Source organism: Aulonocara sp. 'chitande type north' Nkhata Bay, linkage group LG19 (genome assembly GCF_057382095.1).
Source record: "Aulonocara sp. 'chitande type north' Nkhata Bay isolate Kocher_YH1m ecotype deep benthic linkage group LG19, A_spYH_male_GT1.1, whole genome shotgun sequence".
Taxonomy (NCBI): Eukaryota; Metazoa; Chordata; class Actinopteri; order Cichliformes; family Cichlidae; genus Aulonocara; species Aulonocara sp. 'chitande type north' Nkhata Bay.
This window is the reverse complement of record NC_141362.1, coordinates 5,964,155-5,987,366: the sequence shown is the minus strand read 5'-3', so window position 1 is coordinate 5,987,366 and position 23,212 is coordinate 5,964,155. Positions and strand designations below refer to the sequence as shown.

General features: G+C 41.3%; 1 protein-coding gene across 1 annotated transcript in view; it reads left to right on the top strand.

Moving 5' to 3' along the window:
- Positions 1 to 8,889: 8,889 nt before the first annotated feature.
- Positions 8,890 to 23,212, top strand: part of npas3 (neuronal PAS domain protein 3) — a 387,868-nt gene continuing 373,545 nt past the window's right edge. The window contains exon 1 of the mRNA XM_086274721.1: positions 8,890 to 9,779. Within this exon, the coding sequence (XP_086130847.1) occupies positions 9,589 to 9,779 (191 nt within the window). The 5' untranslated portion in view covers positions 8,890 to 9,588. The remainder of the gene's footprint in view (positions 9,780 to 23,212) is intronic.

Here is a 23,212-nt window from a genome sequence, read left to right as displayed (position 1 = left end):
ATACGCGATGGCGAGAGGCCAAGAGCCGCTCAGAACCGTAGAATAAATAAAAGCAATGATGATGCCAGCGTCAGCCAGAGACCTTGATCAATCATTAGCATACATAAGAAAGTGTGTGTGCGTGTCTAAGTGTGTGTATGTGTCTGAGGGTAAGGACAAAAAAGAAGAGATAAAGTTAATGTCAGTGATGTATATTATCAATCATTTGCATGTGGAGATGTGGAGATGTGTAGATGAGTGTGTGAAAACTGTGTGTGTCTTCAAAATGCTCCATCTGTAATTCCTCAGAGCAGTTAATTCATCATCTGTGCTTCAGCATCAGGGCATCCGCAGGCGTTTAGGACTAATATTTCAGCCCCCATTACAGTGGCAGAGCAGAGAGCTGAGGCTTCGGTTTGACCTCAGACCTCAGCCGAGGGAATCGCAGCCTGACCCCATCCATCAACGTGGGGAGAGAGGAAATATTAAGAGGGTAACATTATTAGTTTGATTACAGGGGAGAGAGATTTAGCTGTCATTTTCAGCCGGCAGTGTGGGCGGCTGTCGTTGGACGCTGTCTGTCTGATTGGCTGGCTGGGCTACCTGTCGGCATCACTGTATACCACTGACTGTATGAAGGTTGATGAAATGATGAAGTCATAAAGAGAAAAAGAATTAACATTGTTAAAGCTTTGCATTTGCACTGATTAAGTTGCATCACGCAGCAGTTTGTGGTCAGTAAAACCAAACTTCTCAGACAATGATATTAATATCCTCTATACATAAATAAACTCAACACTTTATAGAGTTCTTTACATTAAACAATATGTAAAAGTAGGAAAATGTTGATGAGCACATAATAACTCAATGGAGCTACAGATTATTACCCATATAAAAGGTTGGAGGCTTTTGGGGTAAAAACGAAAGTTTAAGAAAATTAATATTTACCTCATTACTCAGTGCATTGTCTCCTGCCCAGTATTCAAATGTTGTTTCTTGTTAGCTAAAAACCCAGTAAGACTGGAGAGCCTTCTCATTTCCTGTTAATGCCACTTTACCAAAATTAGCTGCAATTGAGCTAGTGGATGTTCATAAAATGGTAAATGGTAAATGGCCTGTATTTATATAGCGCTTTACTAGTCCCTAAGGACCCCAAAGCGCTTTACATATCCAGTCATCCACCCATTCACACACTGGTGATGGCAGCTACATTGTAGCCACAGCCACCCTGGGGCGCACTGACAGAGGCGAGGCTGCCGGACACTGGCGCCACCGGGCTCTCTGACCACCACCAGTAGGCAACGGGTGAAGTGTCTTGCCCAAGGACACAACGAACCGAGACTGTCCAAGCCGGGGCTCGAACCGGCAACCTTCCGATTACAAGGCGAACTCCCAACTCTTGAGCCACGATAAGATAGCCCTCAGTCAATAGAACGTTTAAGACAAAACAGCACCCTATCTATAGCTTGAAATCACAACAACAATAGTATAAACACACTTCATTTTGTAAGGAAAAGATCCTAAAATAAAACAGAAAAAACCCCAACAATCAGACAAGCTCCCAGAAGCGAGCACTTGGTGACAGTAGGAAGGAAAAACTCCCCTTTAAAAGGAAGAAACCAGTTACAAGAGAATTTTATGACTAAAAAACTAAATGACATTTTAGTCAGAAGGTTGGCTAAAACGAAATCAAGTTTTGCTGTCAAAATTAAAACTGGTTCCAGTGTTTGCTTTAGGATTTATGACAGGACATCCTCCCACAATGTCGCCTGTTTCCAAACAGTCAACAGTTAGAGAATTATGATTAAATCAAAACAGAAACTTTTAGAATTTTGATTAAAATGCAACTTGTTGTGTAGAATTTTTTTAAAAAGTGTTGAGTTTATGTACAGGGGATATTATTTATTCAAATAATTAATCAGTAAAATATGATTGTTATAAACTGAATGTATAAAAATCCAGTAAATTTAATTTTTCCTGTAAATGTAACATTTTGCATCATACTTTCACAAAATTATGTGGAAAATTTACACGTAATCAAATTCTGTAAAGTCAGAATTTGCGGTATTATTTGTTAATATATATACAAACACCTCGTACAAACTGTCGGAGGTGGAGAGGTAAAGATTTGGGCTTATTTTGCAGTAATTAAGATGACCATGATCTCCTGTAAGTATTGTAAAGTCAAATGTGAGGCCATCCGTCATCCGTTGACAACTAAAGCTTGTGGGACGTCAAGAAAGCTGTGCAACAATGCATAGCTGCAAACCTCAATGAACTGAGGCAACATTGAAAAACAGTGGGCCAAAATTCTTTACAGCACCTAAAATAAAGGGAAAGTGTTGTTAAGGAGAAAAATGAGTTCATGATCTTTCTGGGAAAGGAAGGAAATCACATTTATTAAGCAGAAGTGTCATAGGTTTAAAATGTAGAAATAATATTTGGTGACACTCGTCATCTTTCGTAAGCAGGCTCTGTGTACATCAATCATCACTCATTGAAAACACAGTGTACGAGTTCTTGTCAGCAAACGGATCTTCAGGACAGAAAAGTATGATTTCTTTGTCATCTGCTGTCTTTCACCAATGATGAAAAAAAAAATATCAAATGAGGATCCAGAGACGTGTGATCTTTAACGGACTGATGGTTGGCTTAATAGAAAGGCACGTGTGTCTGCAGAGATGACAGGCTGCCTCCAAAATGGATTTAGAGAGACATGAGGGGGAATTATTGACTTTTGTTGTGTTTTACAGCGAGTCAGAAAAACTGATGACTGCTGATGGTGAAACTGGCTGAATCTGGATAGGCAATACTAAACGTGATGTGGGGGTGTCTTCGGGCATAATGATGAATAAAATTCTGTTTTCCCATAATTGTGTGAAACGGGGACCAAAATGTCACCATTAAGATAAAAAAAACCCCAACTTTTTGGACATTTTTGTAGTATGCAGAGTAACTCTCCTTTGGAGTCAGCCTCAAGAGGCCGTTGGAGGAACTGCAGTTTTGGAATCTTAAAGTGCTTCAGTCTAAAATAATATTCATGTCCATGACTTGACTCTTTTAATCCCAGTAGTTTTTTTCATCTTTTTATTCAGATGTGGGCTCTACACTCTACAGTCAATAAAAAACACTAATAAAATTACATAAAATAAAACACTTAAACCACTTGTAATAACCATTTATTATTAATTTCTATTATTTTATTCTGATTCAAAATGACAAACTAGTGGAGACATAGACATATATATGTAATAGGCTCAGTTCAGAGTGTCTTCAGGGAATTGATATCACGTGGCTCTATCTGTGTGAATGTAAGTGTGGATGTCACCAGCCATTCACAGTAGTGGGCGTAGTCTCAGGAAGTCCAGTGAACACATTTGTCCCTCGTCTTCACTTAGTCCAGTACATAAACCCGCCTTCCACCGCTGCTCCTGCTGGACTGTTGTCCAACACCTGTGTGAGTTTAATGCAGACAGCTTGCAATGCTGCTTTAACTGACCTGCTTGCTCTCTCCTCCTTCCTCGTAGGAATAAAAATGAGAAATATTTACGTGCAAAGCTGCCTGACCCACTCTCACTCCTCCCAGCCATCTTTGTTCACCAACTCTAAAGCTCTGAGGACTGGAGCTGTGCCCCGGAGAAAGAGAGGAGAAGCTCTGATTTCTGTTACTTACCCAAAGCAACTCAGGTGAACTTTGTTCCCAGATTAATCGGCTCCGGGGGAAAGATGCTCAGATTCCTGTTTGTTAACCTGCCTAAAGACACTTACCTGAGCACAGCCTGCAGCCTGTGAACTTACTTAAAGACTTACCTGTAAACAGTGATCAAGGTTCCAGCTGTTTAACTTACATGTGATGTTCTTTTTTAAGATTCTGTTCATTTAAACAGTTTAACTTTGTAACTGTGTCCTGCGTTTGGACTTGGTCTGTTGGAGAAACCTTGGCAGCAAAATGTTAATGTTTTGCTAATTATAAAAATGAAGAAAAAATGCAGATAAAATATCAGAGATCCTCTTGATTTTTTTGTTTTATAGCTGGTTGGGGAGGATATGTGCAAGTAGAGGGATGTGGGTCGGTTTGCGTTCCACTTTATAACTACAAGTTAATGATAACAACCATATCAGCATCTAACCTGAGTCATGTGACATAAGCAGCTTAGTTGTCTGTTCAGTTTTCTATCACGTATCAGTTAGGAGAAAAGAAATACACTCCAATACACCATACATTTTCATACAGGAAGAGCAGAGGGATGACAGCTAGGCAAGACCCCCTCGTACAAACCAGAAAATACTGATCATACTTTTGTTAAAAAACAAAATAAGTCAAGGACAACCACCAAACGTTGGATGCACAAATTTTAATCATGACCTAAACTTTCATTCATTATCAAAATGTTTGCTGAGTAACATTTGGTGGCAGCGCAAAATGTGTCTTTATGTTTCCAGAAAAGAGGAAATTTTAGCATATAGTAAATATAATATAATCCTTTACTTCTACATGGAGATTTTGATTGTCTGTATCTAAGTAAGGTCTTCATGTGTTATTTAAGTTTGTCTTTAGAGACTGGCTAAATCCTTTCTAAACTGTGAAGATAAACTTGTAAATCTGACAAAGCTGGACTCGGATTGTCTGACCAAAAACTGAAGAACAAATCTAAAAATCTGACCAAATACTGTCTGTCAGCATTTATTATCCGCCAGTTTTTGACATATTTCCATTGAAGTTTGATACCCTGATTGAATTGCACTTGAATGCACCATGAGAGAAGAAGGTATCTGTGACAGGTGAGTATTTGTTATTTTGCTGCCAGAGCTCATGAATGTGTGTTTCTGTGTGAATGTGTGCATGTGTTATGTTTGCATGTTGTCCTGGGGGATAACAGCAGGTTGACTGTCCTGATTCTGTCTGCTGTACTTTAGGTGGTCACAGCTCACTAATGCACCATGCAGCCTGCTATGCAAACACGCACACACAAATTCACATGCACACACACGTGAATATCAAATGCACGCATACTGAGGCAAATGTTTGCGCGCGCACACATCGTCATCATCATGAGTTGATGGTCATCTGGTCATATAAAGAAACTGCAGCGACACACATCTCTGTATAATACACACACACACGCGCGCGCTGTTCAGCCCTAATTCTATAAGGGGGTCCAGCATGTCTCCCCTGAAACCTCCAGTTCAATTCATTTGATTTCATTACACACAGAGAGAAAGAGAGAGAGGTAAACTGTATTGTGGGGGAGCGAGGCAGGGGCTGCAGTGGTGGTTTTCATTAGGAGCTGCTGGTTAGAGCTGCGATCCAATTTAGACTTCAGGCTGGCGGAGAGGCGAGCTGTGTGTTTTTATTGGTATTTAATCAGCTCAATTGGGACATTTTATTAGTGCAATGCTTTGTTTCGGAGGACAGACGAGAACTGCGGGTTATTAGAGGCTCTCAAAGTGAGGTTCGGAGTCCCTGCAGGGGTCCTGGTGGGGTTTCAGCGAGTCTAGAGGAGGATGAAATATTGAAAATGTGTCCTGCATGGCTCAATAAAGAGAAAGAGGAGAGCAGTAAAATCGCCAGAGTTGGGGGTTCGATGCCTTTGCTGAAAATGTCACGATGCAAATTATAGTTTTAGTTCTGCAAACGTGTCTCAGAGGCAAAGCTGCGAGTTAATCCTCAGAAGGTGGAGCCAAAAATAAAAGCAACCGCTGCAAACTTGACCAATGCAGAAGGAAGTAAAGAAATAAGATGGTTAATTTCAGTGTTTTAACCAGTCTAGAAGATCATCAGATTAACTATTGTGATTGTGTATAAGCTGATACATGCAGATATATTTTGAAAAAGAATTACATCTAATGACATTTAACCTTAAAAGAATTACAGTAGCACCCTTACATGAACCATGCTGTTCCCTCTGTGCTACTAGCATTCAGGGAAAGTATAGTCAAATTGAATATGGCCATTGTCATTTCTAAGTTATCAAATACTGACGTTTGGTATGGTCCCTTAAGCATCACTTTATAATACACTAGGCATCTACAGATATATACATAAAGATAGCACATCGCTCACTGCTATTCTTTGATATTGCGTTACAGGTATCTAATATAATGTATACCATGTAAAAACTGGCTGCAAAAATATAAAAAAAACTATCATGACAGCATCATTTAAATGAGTCTGACTTTAACTGAGCACTTCAGACAAGTGATTAATGATGTGGCTCCAATTCTCTTGATCGAATTTGGGAGTCTGAAAACACAAAAACATGCTACTATACATCCGAACAAAATTATATGGTTCTGTATGCTGATGTGCCTACAGTTCAGGCACATGTAAATAATATCTATAAACATCAATATTTTATTGATACATTTAATTAAAATGAGCCTCTGAAAATTGAGAACTGTATAGAAAAATTGCAGTTAATGTATTCATTCAATTCAATGATTTTATCAATATAGTTCCAAATCACAACAATCATCACCTCAAGGCACCCCAACAAGTAGATGACTCCCCCTATGCGCAAGCGCTTGGCTACAGTGGAGAGGAAAAACTCCTCTTTAACAGGAAGAACCCTCTGGCATTACGACAAGGAGGGATGTCCATCTGACGCTCAGGGTGAGGAGAGAGAGACAGAAATACTTTTGTTGTCCTCTTTTGTCCCCCTTACTTGAAGATGAAAGTCTGCGTATCTTGAATGTTTAATGTGATGCACAGAGGCAAAATTGCAAACATTGTATCTTTGTCTAAATAGTTATGAAATAAACTTTGTCAACTGTGACATTATCCACTGATTTTGGAGTATGCATGCTAAAAGCTCATTGTTAGCATTTTACCCAGTGCTGTGGGTTTTTTTTTTTTAAGGGTTTTTTTAGAGCTTTTTTTTAGCGCTAGAAATAATCTGCTTTAGCTAATAACTCTTAAGTTATCAGCTAAAGCTTGCAAAGCTGTTTACAACCCTACACTCACAAATTGTACAAAAGCAAAGCCAGGTACATCTGCTTGATAAGGGGTGCCAAACATAAGGCCTGAAGCCAGAATTGGCCCACTAAAGACTCCAATCTGGCCCACTGGAATGCTTTGGGAATGTGAAGTAAGGCTTGATTGTTAGATTTTCACCTGTATTTTCACAGGTTTTACACCTTTTCTACTTCTCCTGTGTCCATTTAAACAATTACTACTACGATTGTGCTTGGTACCAGCTAATTCTGTTTTTTGTCAAGTAACTAAAATAACAACGCTCGAAAAGGCACCAACACCAAAAACATAGACAAGTAGTCCAATTCAGTGACTTAGCCACATTGACCTAGCAGACAGATACTGGCAGCAGCTCACTGGCTGTGTGGGAACGCTCTACTTTAAGTGTTAAAGTTATTCGGAATAAAGAGCAATACAAAATGCACATATTTGTTATGAAGGTCGAAATGTTTTTTTTATCATTATTATTAGTATTATTTTTTTAAATTATTTTTTAAAATTGAACTTCTTAAATTGAAAGTCTGTGGACTGACTTCCTTTTAGAGCCAGTCTCTAGTGGCCAGTGGTGAAGAACTGCAGGTTTTGGCTTTGTTTTTCTGGGCTTTCAGACTCCCATGACCTTCATATCTGAATGGAGTATAACACAAGGACTGAAAATGCTACAGTAGCCTGAATGAGCCAAGGCTGGAAAGTAATTAAACATTTAGTTGTAAACTTTAACATTTGAGCAGCATTTCGTCTTTTCTACCGAATTTTTGTGAGAATTCTCCACCATGCACCCCGTCTCTCACCCAATGGTGGCTGTACAAAAATCGAATGAAAAAATAAAGCATTCTGTTTCATTGAACATGAACCTACCCGAGACTATAGTGAGCTAAAAAAACCCAATTATAATTACTGTACAATAAATACTTTTACTTGATTGGGGAACTTTTACTTGTAGCATCGAGTTTGTGTGAGTGAGCAGTAGAGAGACAGAGTGAGGGCGGAGAGCCGGTGTGAGTGAGAGAAAGGGGAGGAGACAGTCTGAGGAGGAGCGCTGCTGAATTCGACTTTATTCGAAAGTCTGATCACACACGGCGCTTCAGTGAATGGGGAGAGGACAGTCGAGCTGGTTTGTCTGTTCAGAAAACAGATTAGAGAGAAAATACTCAACGCACTTTCGCACAGACACCTGATGATGACAAAACACTTCGCTCAAGCACAGCTCCTTTATTTGCACTTAAAGAGACTCTTCGGGCTTCGCAGCTCTTGCGTCTTTTTGGGCACAGAAACCCGCACTATTTCGTCTCAATTCCCAGAGTAAGCTGATACACACACACAGCACGGGGAAAAGTGAACGTCCTGAAGTCTGGATACATCTTGTATCCACTTTTGTATCCTCAGTTCAAATGTGGTGCTTTAAATTATTTTGTTGAGTGAAGTGGGGAGTTTTTGGCTTTACGCACGGTGAAGCTTGTCTTTTTTTCTTTAAAGACGTTTTTTTTTTTAACTTTTCAAAGGCAATAACAATCTTTAAAACGGTTCTGTTTTACTTTAAAGACCTTTTTACTTTTATACGTTTGAACACATTAAAAAAAATGCTCCGAAAGACTGTTGGAATAAACAAAATGCTCCAAATCAAACCGACTTAAAATAAAAGTCCAGGAAACTGATTCTCAGTTACTCTACACAATAAAGCCAGGGGAAATGCCGTCCTGCTGAACAAACAGCCCTCTCTCCCTCTCCCTCTCTCTCTCTCCCTCTCCCCCCCCCCCTCTCTCTCTCTGTATGTGCGTGTGTGAGTGGGGCGCAGAGGACAACACACACAAGTGCAAACGCGCGCGCACACACACGCAGGCTCTCGCCGACATACCGACACATACTTTGGCGCTGCCTCCGCCGCCGCCGCTGCTGTATCACTGTATTACACCAATGTCATTGCAGAGCTCGTGCTGCTGAGAGCCGCGCGCTCACTGGCTGACAGACTGACTGCTCCACTTCAGGTCTGCTCTTCCCACAACACTCACAAGACCAACCGGCACACACCCGGCGGAGGAGAGCCGGGGGACGGGATGCCGGCGGCGGTGCCCGCGTGAGAGAGAGGAGAGTCCGGAGCTCCTGCACCGGCAGACAGCAGCACAAACACGGCTGTCCGCCGGTCTCCAGTCGGTGAAATAATCACCTCTTACATCCACCGATCCCGCTGATTGCTGAGCAGGTGGAAAGAGAAGAGGCAGACTGCGCGCACTCCGGGACCATGATCCGGAGCAGCACACGGGTTATTTCTCAAGGATAAAGCCGAGAGGAGGAGAAAGAAGAGGAAACAATTAAGGAAAAGGTTTATAATATTTTGTCTTTGCGCTTTATACACTCACTCTTCTCAGCTATCTAATGATTCACTGAATTGTGACTGTTTTACGCACCGTGATCCGGATTTTCTTGAGAGTTATTTTCAAAGGTTAGAAAGAGAGGAGGAAAAAGAAGAAGAAGACAAATCAACAAAAAGAAACTTGTTGTTTATCTTTAATTGCTGAATCAATACATCCATTGATCCCATTGATCCCAGTATTCGGTGACTGGTCTGTGTTGGGAGAAAGCGCCGGAGGAGGTTGTTAAAGTAGAGAAGCGGGAGCGCATCGGAGACGACGGGGACCATGATCAGGATCTTCCCGGATTTCAGCGTCCAGGTGACGGCTTCGGCGGCCGGAGGAACCGGAGCTGGAGGAGGAGGCGGCGGAGGGGGGATGGTGACCGGACCCCCGGTGGGTCGGGTGCCCGTGCCGGTACCCGGAGCCACGAACGGGACCCCGCAGAGCGTGCAGGGAATCACCGCCTACCAACAAAGGTATGTGGGAAATCTACAGGATTAACGACCTGTAGCGGAGTCAGCGTAGGATGGGAAGGGAGTTGAAAAGAAATCTTGGAAAAGTAACACATCGAAACTAAGCATACTTGTATCAAAGTGGCCTTGCGGAGAGATCTCCGCTCCTCAGTGCTCCTATAATTGATTTGACTGCGATAAAAGTATTTAAACCTACTAACATCTATTGAAATCAATCATTTTCCCCTTCGTGGGATGTTTTATGTTCAGGCACACTTGGGCATCTCTAACTCAGTGGACACTTTTTGGTTTAGTATTTTTGAAGTCGTTTTTTAAGGTATCATGAAGCAAAACTTCATCGTCAGTTGAGATTTTAAATCAAACCTGTGAAAATCACCTATAACCCCAGAATACACGAAACTCATTTGAAATGTGTAAAACTAGATGGAGAGGATTTTTTTTTATTCTTTGAGTGAATACGTTGGGATAAATATTTTCTCAGTTAGTTGCCGTTCCTTTTCAATTATTCCATCAAATCCACAAGCAAAAGAGGAATATTGTGACTTTAATGCCACATAAGAGGATTAAGGTCAATATCCACAGTTTGTTTTGGGATTATTTTTTGTGTTTCAAAGCAAATTTGTGAAGAAAAGTATAAAAATATGTGCACTCAGCAAAGACAGAGAGGATGGAGCAGCAGTGGAAGAAACGGAGGAATGAGGTTGCAGAGATTTAGTGAAAAATTATTTTCAGGAATGAGGTTCAAGTATTAAAACACGACTTCTGGAATAAAGTCGAGGTAATTCAATGGAAAACTGGGGATGATGTCCTGCTAATAACAGCGAAAACATATTGGATTATATCAGGAAAAACAAAAATGTGCTGAATGTTTTCCAGCTGGTCATGAATCCAACCTGCTCTCTTGTGACAATTCACTTCAGTCATAGCCCCCTATCCCCCCCCTCCCTTATTTCCCCCCTCTACTCTGAATCTAAATGATTGCCTCCCTGTCCGGCCACTCAGTAGGGTTGTTTTTTCTAATCATCTGGAGCCACAGGGGGCAGAAACACACCCCAACACACGCACACTCTTGCCTTATTACCGGACAATCTCTCCACATTATGGGGCATAGCTCTGTGTGCGTATGTGTGTGTAAAGTCTAAAAGCTGTGGGGAGCAAACAGGACATAAATCACTGCAGGGGCCTCTCCGAGTGCACTGAGAGTGTCTCAGCCCTCTAAAGCAACAAATACAAGGCGAATAAGGGCTGTATTGTTATTTAAAGCAAAGCGTCTGGGCGCACATAGACCTCAGACCCCCATAAGGGAGGATTTTGGGCAGTGGGCAGTGTTTGTGTCCACAGTTGAAGGGATTAGAGTAGTGGCGTGGCACGTTCTCGCATCATTTCCACTGACATAAAACCTGCTGTAATTTAACTGTGTCGTCATCGGCAGCTGGGGGCCTGTTTGAACTTCTCAAGGACCTTTGAGGCCCCTAAGACCTCAGTTTGGGAAGGGCCAGTTTGGCACATGGGGCCCATTTTGAGTGTTTGTGTCTGTAACGGCCGCAAAGGCTCAGCTTTTCTTCAGACGCAGTGTCTTTTCACCGAGCTGCCCCTCTTCCCTCTCTCCATACATAATGTTTCCCTCCACCAACAGCTGGGAGCTAATATGTTTATACATTACGCTCCATTATCCACGTCGCCTCCGTTTGACAGCTCTCAGTAAGCAGGGCTGAGACGGGGAGAGAAGGAGCAGCCAAACCTCAAAGAAAAGAGCGAACGCTCGGGACCTGGTCTGGCGCAAAGTGGCCACACAGCTAGAGTAAAACTCGACCCTCAATCTACACGAAACCAACACCCATAGAATAAATGTGTTTATTCTAAAATAGCTCTATATTTCTATCTTTATCAAGATTATGCTGTTTGAACGAAGTAAGCTCACTTTAGGGCGCTGTGAAGGTGTACTGATGAGGGTCAGATCTGTGACCTTTCCGGTTTTGGCGTGATCAAAAGAAAATGTTACTTTGAAGCAGCTTTTTAAATCACATCTGGATAAACTGGGAGCCAGAGACGAAGTAACAAAAAAAACCAACCTCTGGTTACTGAGACCTGAGCTCTGATACGAAACTGCAACTACATTTTTTTTTTTTTTTAACCGTAAATCACAGCAGCGGCTCTTAAAAGTGGTGAAAATGAAGCGCGCACACGTTCAGGTCTTCTAAGAATCCGTTAGTGCACATGGGCACTAACGGCTCACAGCTCCCGACGATCGCCGGCTGGAGGTCACGGTTCCCCCATCTTCAGTCTTTATTTTCTGCCACTGCGCCGCCTGTAACCCCGTGTTTGTGTGGAGAATACCCAGCATGCCTTTGACCTTGACAGGTCATTGGTATAGAGAGGGAGGCTTTTTCAGCTTCTAGGGCTGCAGCCAGGGGGTTAATCACACAGCACAGCGATTAGGTTACAATGAATTATACACTGAAAACGGTGGAATTTAAATGAATGAATGAAAGAGGGGAAAGAAGAAGTAAAAGGTAGTTTCTGTTGGACGATAATGAGCCATTTGCTGACGCGCAAACATCAAAGCCTGGAGGCAAATATATTTCAGTAACCTGAAATACGAAAAATAGAAAAAGAAAAAAACCGAGCAGGTTATTTGATTTATTTAGTCGAAGAAGATGGAGAAGGGGACTTTGTTTCAATTTAGAGGCTCGCAAACTCAATATCAAAATCATGACAGAGACTCGTCAGATGACCAGGAAACTGCTGATTTATTTTTATATCAAAAAACAAACGAAAACAACAAGCTGAGTTGGGATTTTGAAGTGAGACATTTGCCGTGATGTGTTTATTACTGACAGTGAAGGAAGCCAGGTGAAGGGGGTGGAGGGTGGAGGTGTGCAGATCTGATTTACAGGGAAACAATCCAAGTAAATCACCCATCATTCTTTCCACTCAACGTCTCGTGCTTTTCTCTTTTCTTCTTTTTTTATTACATTTTTAAAAATTTATTTAGGTGGTAAATTTTTTTTGATAATTAACCCACAGGGCAACCTGTATACAGGAGGAAATGAAAAAAAAAAATAAACACACGCACGCACACACACACACACACACACACACACACACACACACACACACACACACACACACACACACACACACACACTCCAACTGCAACAGAGTGGCGTTGTTGCGCCGGGGCTGGAGAAAATACCGGAGATGTGTGCTGTCCTTTTTTCCTGTCAGCAGCCAGAGGAGGGAAAATGCTCCGAAAGCCACACACACTCTGACCGGCGAGAGACGCTCCGCCGCGGGGATTTTGACGGGGATACAGGCGCTGCAGTGGCGGCGAGAATGTAAAGAATTGACGCCTCTGTTTGCCTCTGTTTTTTCCTTCCTTCCTTCCTTCCTTTCTTCCTCCGGAGCGCAAGCGGGAAATTCCTCTGTAGTGCCAAAAAAGCCGAAGCTGTGCGTGCGTGGAGAGAGACAGAAGGACGAGGAGGGGAGAGACGGCGGTGATCTGAGAGGCATCCACCCCGGGTTCCCCCCTCACTCCGCTCGGCATGCCTCTGCTGCTGCTGCTGCAGCCCCGTCCCTGCCTTCGCCTCCACCACCCGTTGTTTCCACGCTCCTGAGCGGCGGCGGGGAGAGAGAGCGAGACAAGCATTAGACGCACGCGCAATCGCGCACGGCTGCTGACACCACACATACACACAGTCACACGTTCTCTCTCTCACTCACACACAGATACACACACACACATACACACACGGACATGGCTTTGTCTTAACACACCGACCATGACGCATTGCTGTCAGGGCGCAGCGCACCGCCGCCGCTCCGCGTCCACAAAAATCTGAGAAGAGGGGAAAAAAAAGAAAAGAAAAGAGAGAAAGTAAGAAATCAAATAATTGTTGTAGGAAGATGGCGCCCACCAAGCCGAGCATCCAGCAGGACCCGACGCGGAGAGAACGGTAACGGGGCTTGGATTTTTGTTCCCTCACACACTTCTCCTTCAATGCATGTTTACAGCTGCACGCAGACCGGCAGCCCGGCTGGCTGTTCCGTGTCGCTTTGCGTTTTATTCTGAGGCTGGAGGTGTCAGGAGGAACGCTGTTACCCTTTCCAGAGGAGAGTCGAGTTGTGCGTGCCCGCGTGCGCGCCTCTGTGTGTGTGTGTGTGTGTCAGACGAAGAGGCGTGTGGCTGCTGGGTAACAGGTCGGTTGGCTGACTCTCAGGGAAACAGATGACTGTCTTTGCTCTGACTCGTGTGTGTGTTTCTATGCCTAAAGGTGCACGTGCATGTTAGGAAGCCATGCAGTGTGTTGATGCTCCGAGCAAGGAAGGTGTGTGCGTTGTGTCGTGGAAAACATGTGCAACCGAACGTGCATGTGTGTGCGTTTGTGGCCAATTCTACTACTCCAACACTAGTGCGCGCGCGCGTGTGTCACTGAAGAATTGCCAGTGATCTTTAATGTGGAGGGATGTACATGGACTCACCTGTTCAAGTCACACAAAGCAGACTTGTACATGACCTCAAAGGCGATTCACCTGCTCTGATTTTTAAGGTTGAATTTTTGTTGACATGTTTAAATTTGTGTGTATGTCTTCTTTAATCTGCTGTTAATATTGTTATATCCACCATGCTTTCAAATGTCAAAGCTGATCTTTTACAGAGGAACACAGTTCTTGTTGGTGTATCTGCTATAGCTTCTTTGTAACCGCTGCTTCAAGGATGGCCAGTAATTACATGCTTACTCCTTGTATTTTATTCAGTGTGTGATGCATGGTGGTGTCATATTCTCTATGGAAATCTACATTTTTTCCCCTTTTTTATACCTGTTGAATTTGGGATGGCAAGCAATTAAATGTAACCTACGCGTCTGCTCAGTTCTGTTGTGTTTTAATTTCAGAAGCCTTTGTGGCAGTGAATCAGTGTATCACAGGGATGAACAGGGAACGCGGTGTTGTATGTTGCAGTACTGTCTGTGTTAACAAGAAACCAGAGCTAGAAGTATGATCACCCCAACAGGACAAGAGCATGTGTTTACTAGAAGCTTTTGTGCAATTTCTCTCTCTCTGTTTTTATGGTCTGTTTGTTGTTTTCAGTTTGAAAGGATGTGGCAGGTGAATGTGAATAGAGGGTGATGAAAAGCAGTTGGTGTTTTATTATTGTTATTGTTATAATTTTTCTTTGTAAACTCAACAGTAATGTCTTTTGTTGCAAAGCAGATCACTTTGTTCCAGCTTGCAGAGGTTGTCCGGTCCTTGACCGGCCCTTTCCTGCGTCGGTGCGTCGCTGGTTTTCTTCTTTCACCATCAGCACCACCTGTTCTGACAAAACTGCAGCCGACGAAAATAAAAATGCATACTCAGAGAAATGTTAGTGAGGGTTTGAATGTTTACCAAATCTTAAGGAAAGTTTTTAATTCTATATCTTTTTGTCTTTCACACGTTTTGGATTGCCTGCTGAAAGTCAGTGCTTTGATGCAGCCAGACACAGCTCCCTGATTTGAGTCAGATTTATTTTAGTGGAGTGTTCGTTCATCCACATGACAGCATCCACTGCGTTTGTGGCAGACTGATGAGCAGCTGAAACGTGAAGCGAAGGAATTCTCTTGTTATCATTTGAGCCTTTTCATTTAAGGAATGTGGCCTTGTGTGTTACTGGACGTAGGTGCTTGAGGACCGTTGTGTTTAAATTGCTATAAACAGACATAAATGCCCTAAGATTCAGTGTAACAACTATCTAGAGGTTGTATATCCTGTTTGCTTCCCTGGAAGATAGTCATGCAAAACAGTGACAGCTTTTGTCTCGGCCACTGCACAGTTTGTTTGAGCAAATTCTCAGCCTCCATAGTGAGTGATTGCAAAACTGACAAAATTCTTGTTTGGTGGCGTCTTTGCAGAATGAGCCCAGACAAACCTGAGCAGCACAGGAGCAAAAGCACCATCGCACAGCTGCTGTGACGGTGTTGCTGAGCCGTACTGAATCAAAGCGTTTCACTCCTCATCTACATCTGAACTGCAGCATGACTGAAGATGCCCTGAAGTTGGTATACAGACCTTTAAATTGTAGTTTCATTTTCTCCTGAAAGCCTGAGGAGTGTAAGCACGAAAACCATTTAGCTGATGCTCTTATCCAGAGTGAACAACACAAGAAGGAACTCTTACAGTTAACACCAGATGCAGGTGAGCATAATACACTGGATTCAGCGACCTAAAGTCAGGGGTATAAGGTCAGTGCTGAACTGCAGATTAACAGCAGGTTATTTGCATATGTGTGCCGTTAAAGAGCAGAAACCAGGCGGAAGGGTCAGACGTCAAATGTATAGAGCTGAAATTGCACCGCGCTGCTGTCCAAGCTTCATTTTCCCTGATTCTGTTACCGAGAGCTTTTATCCTTTAATTTCTCTCGACATGAAGAGGCAGGAAGCTCCAGCTTGATGGAACAAAGTTGTTGCTGTCTTATTGTCTTGTTGCTGAGAGTAAGACTTGTTTCATACCTCAGGTTTTCTCCTCACATGCTGAGGTTGAAACTCTGCTGCACACATGCACCGGGAGTTTGTGCTTCCCTTTGTGACCCGAGGAGATGAGAAACTCAGAAGCTCAAATGAGATTAGCGAATTAGTGAAATGGTTTCCACAACAACTGAATTTTTTTTCTTATTTAAAAACCAAAAAGAAAATTGCAATAACAGCCCAGTTATTTTGTAGATTAGTGATGGAGATCAGTTTCATATAAAAAAAAGAGCCTCCTGATCCTCTTGGGTCGTAATGAGAGAAAGACAAGAAACCTTTTGTAAAACACATTGAGACTGTACAAAGGTCTAACTATTTAGTCAGGTTAAAGTTTGTGATTTCTTCCACGAGGCTGGATTTTTTTTAATGCTCTTCTCCAAAGAAGAAGAAGAAAAACGACATCACAGCTTTCTGCTTGTTGAAAACCTAGTCAGATTTACCTGCCGGGCATCCTGATTAAAACTTTGTTCTGACGCTAACTGCTGGATTTCATGAGTTTATCACCACCTGCTTGTGTCTGTTTTGGGCAAGAAAGCCAAATGTTGCTGCGGCGGTGCTAGCATCGAGGAGACTTTGTCCATCACTGGCTATTTCAGAGTTTGCATTACTTCTCATACCTATTATTATGCAAGTCTCCATCTTCATACGAGGGTCAACATCACATGATATTACTTGATATTTTAACATCAGAGCATGTAGGCAAGGATCTCAGTAAATGTAGCGTACCCTCCAATTTGTCACCACTGTAAGGCACCAACTGGTCTACTCCAAGCGGGCAAGCAGGTAATAAATATAAAAATAAAAGTCTTTCCCTTTGTCAGGTTGTCTGCAACGTTACCCAGCTACCATTAAAGATACTTACTAAGGAAACTTTCCTGGTGGAAGATGTGATATTGAGGTGCTTCTGACTGACAGCTGGACTTTTACAACTCTAGTTTTTTCTTTTTAGTTGTCATGGATTAACTTATTGTTTGGCCCCCAACTCTCAAGTCTCAGATGTGTCTTTGAAGGTACCCAAAGGGGTCTTTGAATCTGCTTCTGTGTTACTGCACCATGTGATGATGCCCCAACATGGATGGAAAAATGGTGATTAAATCTTTTATTGTGATGAATTATGTCTCTCCGCAGCAGGTTTTCGAGCCTCCGAGAGCTGATTTTCATAGAAATGAACAGAAAGAAATGATTGCCTAGAAGGAAGGAAATCAATCTAAAAACGGATGGTTTGTTTAGGCAATAAAGTGTAGAAATTTGTAGGTAATCCATCTATTAATTTCTGTCGTCATCAATCCATTCCTCCCACTAACGCCCCATGGTCCTACCATTTACTCCCTGTCTACATCCATCTATCCGTCCCTCCGTTCATCTCTCCATCTGCTCCCCTCCCCCCACCCATCCATCCAGTAGTATTCCTGCTAAAAGCTGTCAGGTAGCAGAGTTTTGGCTGAGCCGCTGTTTGTGGATCTATTTCTGGGGGCATTTCAGCACCGATAGGCATCTCGAGGAGACCAAATTAATTTTCAGGTAGAGAGAGAGAGGGATCAGGAGGAAGGAAGTGAGGATAGACGTATGAGGAGAAGGAGGAGGACAGACTTCATAGCCGACTGCACAAGTGCTCCCACTATCAGTACACTACAGTGGCTCTGGAGAGGAAGATGATGGAAAGATGATGGAGAGGAGAACAGAAGCAACGGTGAGGGAGAGAAAGTCATGGGGAGAGAAGAAAAGCAGAAAAGAGGTGGACATTAAAATCAGTAAGGAGGGGAAATGATATATTTATGGTTTTGGGAGCAAGGTTTGGAAAAAATAGACTAAAAAAGGTAAAAATTTAAAAAGAAAATTTTGTAGGGAAGACTGTAACCTGAACGAGACATGATAGCATCAGATATTTCAGTGAATTCTTGTTTCATGTACTCATGCTCGTGTTGAAGCCCAAGCATGAGTAAGGAGGAGGTTGGTGCCAATGGATGGGCCTAAATAGCATCAGACGTTAGTACAGCAGAGAGATTTAAATTTCTAAACAATCAAAAGCATTGATAAAGAAGCTCGGCATGACTGTACTCTAAACTTACAACCTGTTCTCAGTTACAGTTTTTCAGACGCTGACTCTCCAGGAAACAGTACTTGTACGTAGTTGTAAGTGAAATTCGAGTCCAGCATCTGAACTAGACGCCATGGTAACAACGATGTGTATTTGTGGCAACCAAATGTTGATCAGTGAGAATTCTTTTTCCTAAAGTTACTTATGCAGTTGAAAGTGCCCAACTCTAACCAAATAGGGGCTGTAAATGTACAGTTAAAATAAAAGTAAAAGAAATAGTAAAAAAATAAAGGCCTACAAATCTTGGTTTGAGGGTTAAGGTCCTGAGATTGCATCACCTCTAGACCTCAGAATAAGAACTTCTGTGGGTTGTCATGAACTTGGGAAAATGACATTAAAAGGGTATCCCCGTGTGTTGGATAAGCATGCTAATGGTGTTCGGCTTTAGTGAAAGAAATGGTGACTGGGTGATAGCTGAACAAGAGTCAGTGTGCCTATGTGACGAGTTGGAAATGACAACTCGTCAAACCCAAAGCACATCCTTTTAACCTAACCATGATATCAAACGTCCCCATAATTTTGGCAACATGCACAAACCCAGATTATTCTTCAAGATGTCCAATCCTTTTCTTTCTTTTTCCCTTATATAAGGAATATATATATATATATATATATATATATATATATATATATATATATATATATATATAGATAGATAGATAGATAGATAGATAGACATAGATATATAGATATATAGATATATATATGCACACCTAACCAAACCCATAGCAGTATTGTTGGCACAGATTTACTACTCAGCAATGATTTCCAACTGGTCTGTAAAGCTTACCAAAAACAGGCATGACACCTCTTCACAAGGCACTCTAGGCTATGTGAACAAGACATTTATTGATATATTTTCAGTGTAATTGTGTTTTTGTCCTTCTGCGACCTGTAATGTTTCATTTAGATTTATACCCCATTGTGGCTTTGATAATTGGACTGATTATTAAACGTAGTAATCCCAATGTAATAATGAGATTTTTATCAGAGAATTTATTAATGAAATAGTTTTAGCTTTGTGCAAAAAAGATAAGTCTGGTGCACATGGTCCACGGAGATGGTTTAGAAATACTTAGATATGGAAGGTGGAGTAAAGATTTTGTGGAAGATGGAAATAATTAAAAAAATAAGGATGAAAAGAAAAAAATACAAAAATAAGAAGAAGGGACGCGACTAGGAAGTGAGAAATGGTGTAGAGACAGTGCGAGATGGCAGAGAGAGTGGGATATGAGTGATGGCAGACTCACTCATCGACCTGATTGGCTCTCACCAGCGGACAACTGTTGGGATGAATCAAACTCATCCGCAGGCTGGATAAGAGCCTCTTAAAGCCCTGCAGGAGAGCTTGGTTAGCTGCCTTAAAGGAGGCAGGCGGGTGGGGACACCTGCCTGATTGCCCAAAGCCAGGCCTGCAAGTGTGTGTTATTCATAGATTTTTTTTTTTATAAAGCTGACTTCATTTTTACGAAAGGTTGAATCCTACAGATAAAGAAAATGGAAATGTTATTGACAACTTGGCAGCATTTCAAAATAATTCTTATTAGAAACTGTATTCAGTTTCTACTTAATCAGCTTTATTAGAAGACTTCAGACGATGGCTAGGCAGAACATGCAACATGGAGTGTAGCAAACAGAAGCTTTTACAGCTGACTTTTTTCACTTTTGACCTTTTAGGTGAATGTGAGGATGTTTGATCTTTAAAGAAGCTAAGTTAGTTGACATTTTCTGTTAGCACATGTTGGTGCAATGCGTTATTGTGTTTTAATGATTAGTTCAGCGATTTATAAATGAGTAACATAAAAGTAATGAGCCATTTTGATAATCGCATATTTTTAAGTCATTTATCTATTAAAATGAAAAAAAAAGGAAAACTAATCTTTGTCATTTTTGTTTTTAATATATATCAAGTGAATATTTTAGGAGATCAACTAATAAAGTAGTTTAAAAAGGAGCATGAAATGAGACTTTTTCACTACTTTTTGTAAAAAATCTGAGACTCAGAATTGGGCATACTTTCATACTTAGTGGTTCTGCAGAGACAATGATGATATTGTTTGCAACAGTAGAGCAACTGTTGAATCTTCAGATAAAAATGCTCCACTTATGCCTTCCACGTGCTTTGTTGTTTTCACATGTTTTATCTTTCCTTTTTTAAATCATTTTTTAACAATGACTCACTCTACTTAAAAAAAAAACACGTTTAAAAAGAAAATGTGATTTTTCAGTTTTACTGGAATAGAAAAAATCTTAAGTGATTATATTGTAAACCCATGAACACTGTGAAAAACAACAAGCTGAGAAAATGTAAGAAATTCAGGTGAACGTGATTCAGAAGCTTTTATTGTGATTCACTTGAATTTTTTTCAGTTGGCTTTACTAACATTTACAGATTTGGACAAAAGTTTAGACAACTCAAATTTTCTTGTTCGACTAACTATAAGATTCCTCTCAGGTTAAGAATCAAATTCTAGTTCTATTTTTCCGAAGTGTGCCTTCAAAAAACACACAAGTAACAACGAAAACTGAATTAAACGCACCCTCCTGTTTCTAAGGACCATAGTCGTGTCAGGGAAAACCTAATCACTACAAAAGCACCGAAAACTTGGACATATCTGGGTTATTCATGTTAGTAAAGGTCTGTTTCATGAATGCTGATTATATGTGACTTATATGAGTTTCAACTGTTTCAGAAAATGATCCAAAATAAAACTGGAAGCTAAAGTTTCCTTAGCTTCTGAGGTAACGCTTCAAAAACAGTAACTGTTCACAAAGCGCGCATATATTGCTCATTTGTAATAACTCTGACTCTGAAGTGTCTTTTCTGTCGTCCCACAGCGTGACACCCGCGTGCAGCTGTTCATGAGTTGTTAATACATGCTAGCCTGGTGAAAGTTGTTTTTGCAGATGGTTCATGTAACAAGTGAACTAGAAGCACATCAGAATAATGGAGTTTAGTTTTTGTTCATGACGTTGCCCTGACCAAGTGATCAGGTCTCTGGTAAAATTATTATTTTTTCTTTCTTTTTGTTTTAATTTCACTTCAAGAAATATCACAGTATCAAGAAAAATTGAGCCCAACAATTGAGAGGTTAACTGTGGTTTTAAAGGAGTTTTACGCTCACTAATATCCAGTGTTTGAACCATTCAAGAACATTTTCAGGGATCAAGTGAAATGTCAGCATTGCAGAAATTATTAACAAAACAAATTTCTTTTTTCAAAGGGGATTAAGTTTGTAAGACTGACAAGCTTTTGCCTCTCACTTATTGTAAATCTTTATTTTTAACTAAGTCGAATTTGAAAGCCTTACTTAGAACAACAGTTGTTTGCTGTAAGATCTGACATCGTTTCAGGCAGACACCTGACTTTGTCTAAGGGCAGAATCTGTTTTTGCTCACAAAGTGAGGAAAAAGAAGGAGGACAGACTGAGAGCAGAAGGAAAACCAGGGTGAGAGAAAGCAAAGCCGAGAGAAAAGGAGGCTGTGGCGGCGACAGTGTTGGCGAACTTTCAGAAACAACAGAAAAACCACAAAGCACAAAGTTGGCTTTGTGTCCAAAACAGGCCCATTTCCCTCCCCCTTTCCTCTCTCCTTCCTCCCCGGGAGCAAAATAACACAATAAAATGTCCCATTAGCCCGTTCTGATGAGCGAGAGAGAGACACAGAGGCAGGGAGAGAGAGTGGGGGGCTGGTCTGAGGCTTTGGCAGCAAGTCGGTGGTTTGGTGCTTTTTGTATAGCTGTGAGTATTCAAGCTTGGGCCAGATCTTGACACGTTGTTAGGAAACAGCTTGGGCTAGAAAAAAAAACAAAACAGTCCTGACGCTTTACGTTTTGTTTCAAACATGGAGTTTTGCTCGTGGTTCCCTCTGTGATTTCAACAGATTGGTTTTGTCCAGACATGCATGTAAACACGGTTATCAGAGAAGGAAGCAAAAACAGTCTGCTGATGTGTGTGTGAGTGAAAATTGCTTTCCTTTTCAAACTGAATTTACATTTGTCTTTGGGATGAAAATGCATCGAAAATGTCTCTGGCCAACAATTGAGCCTCGGCAGCGGCAGCAGCAGTTTGTACGTCGTTACCAAATAACAATGTGTAAATTTCCTGCACGCCACTCTGACACAGACTCTGGTTTTGTCCCAGATGGGGAAATGTATGAAAATGTAAATGATGTTGCACACGGCTGAAACAGTTTTATAAGGGACCGGAAAGCAGCACAAACATGTTGTTAGTTATTTCCTGATTTTACATAAACTAATGCAGTTTTTTTTCTTCTGCCAGTTGTATACCAGCAACGGTCCATCCTATATGCAATTTGTGAAAGCTTTTTGTGTTTCACTTGTTGTTTGTCTTGCAGCTCCTTCGAGTATTGTGACTTGCATTTTTGGCTTGTTCCTGTCCTCTTTTGTCCCGCTATTATAGTATTATGAATGTATAATGTAATACTTTGTTTAATATAAGTCTGATGTTGTACTGATTTACATAAAACATTTACATGATAAACTTGTTGTTTCACATGGGAATACATGCTGAAATAGATCAGAATATATTCATCTATCGTTCATCAGGACAACCTCATAGAACGGTAAATCGATTAAAGAAAGAAATATAATGCAGAAATTGTTTGAAAACTCTTTGGTAAGTAATCAGTTGGCAGGTGTTTGTACACTCAGTTTTGATTTCTGTGTTGTCATACTAATTCTCAGCCAAGCCAACATGTTGCTGGTTATAACACAATAGCAAAACATTTCTTTAAAACCTCTGTTTTTGCACAACAGTCAAAGTTCACACTGAAATGATAAAATGTGAGAGAGGAAAAGAAAACGCGGAAAACTC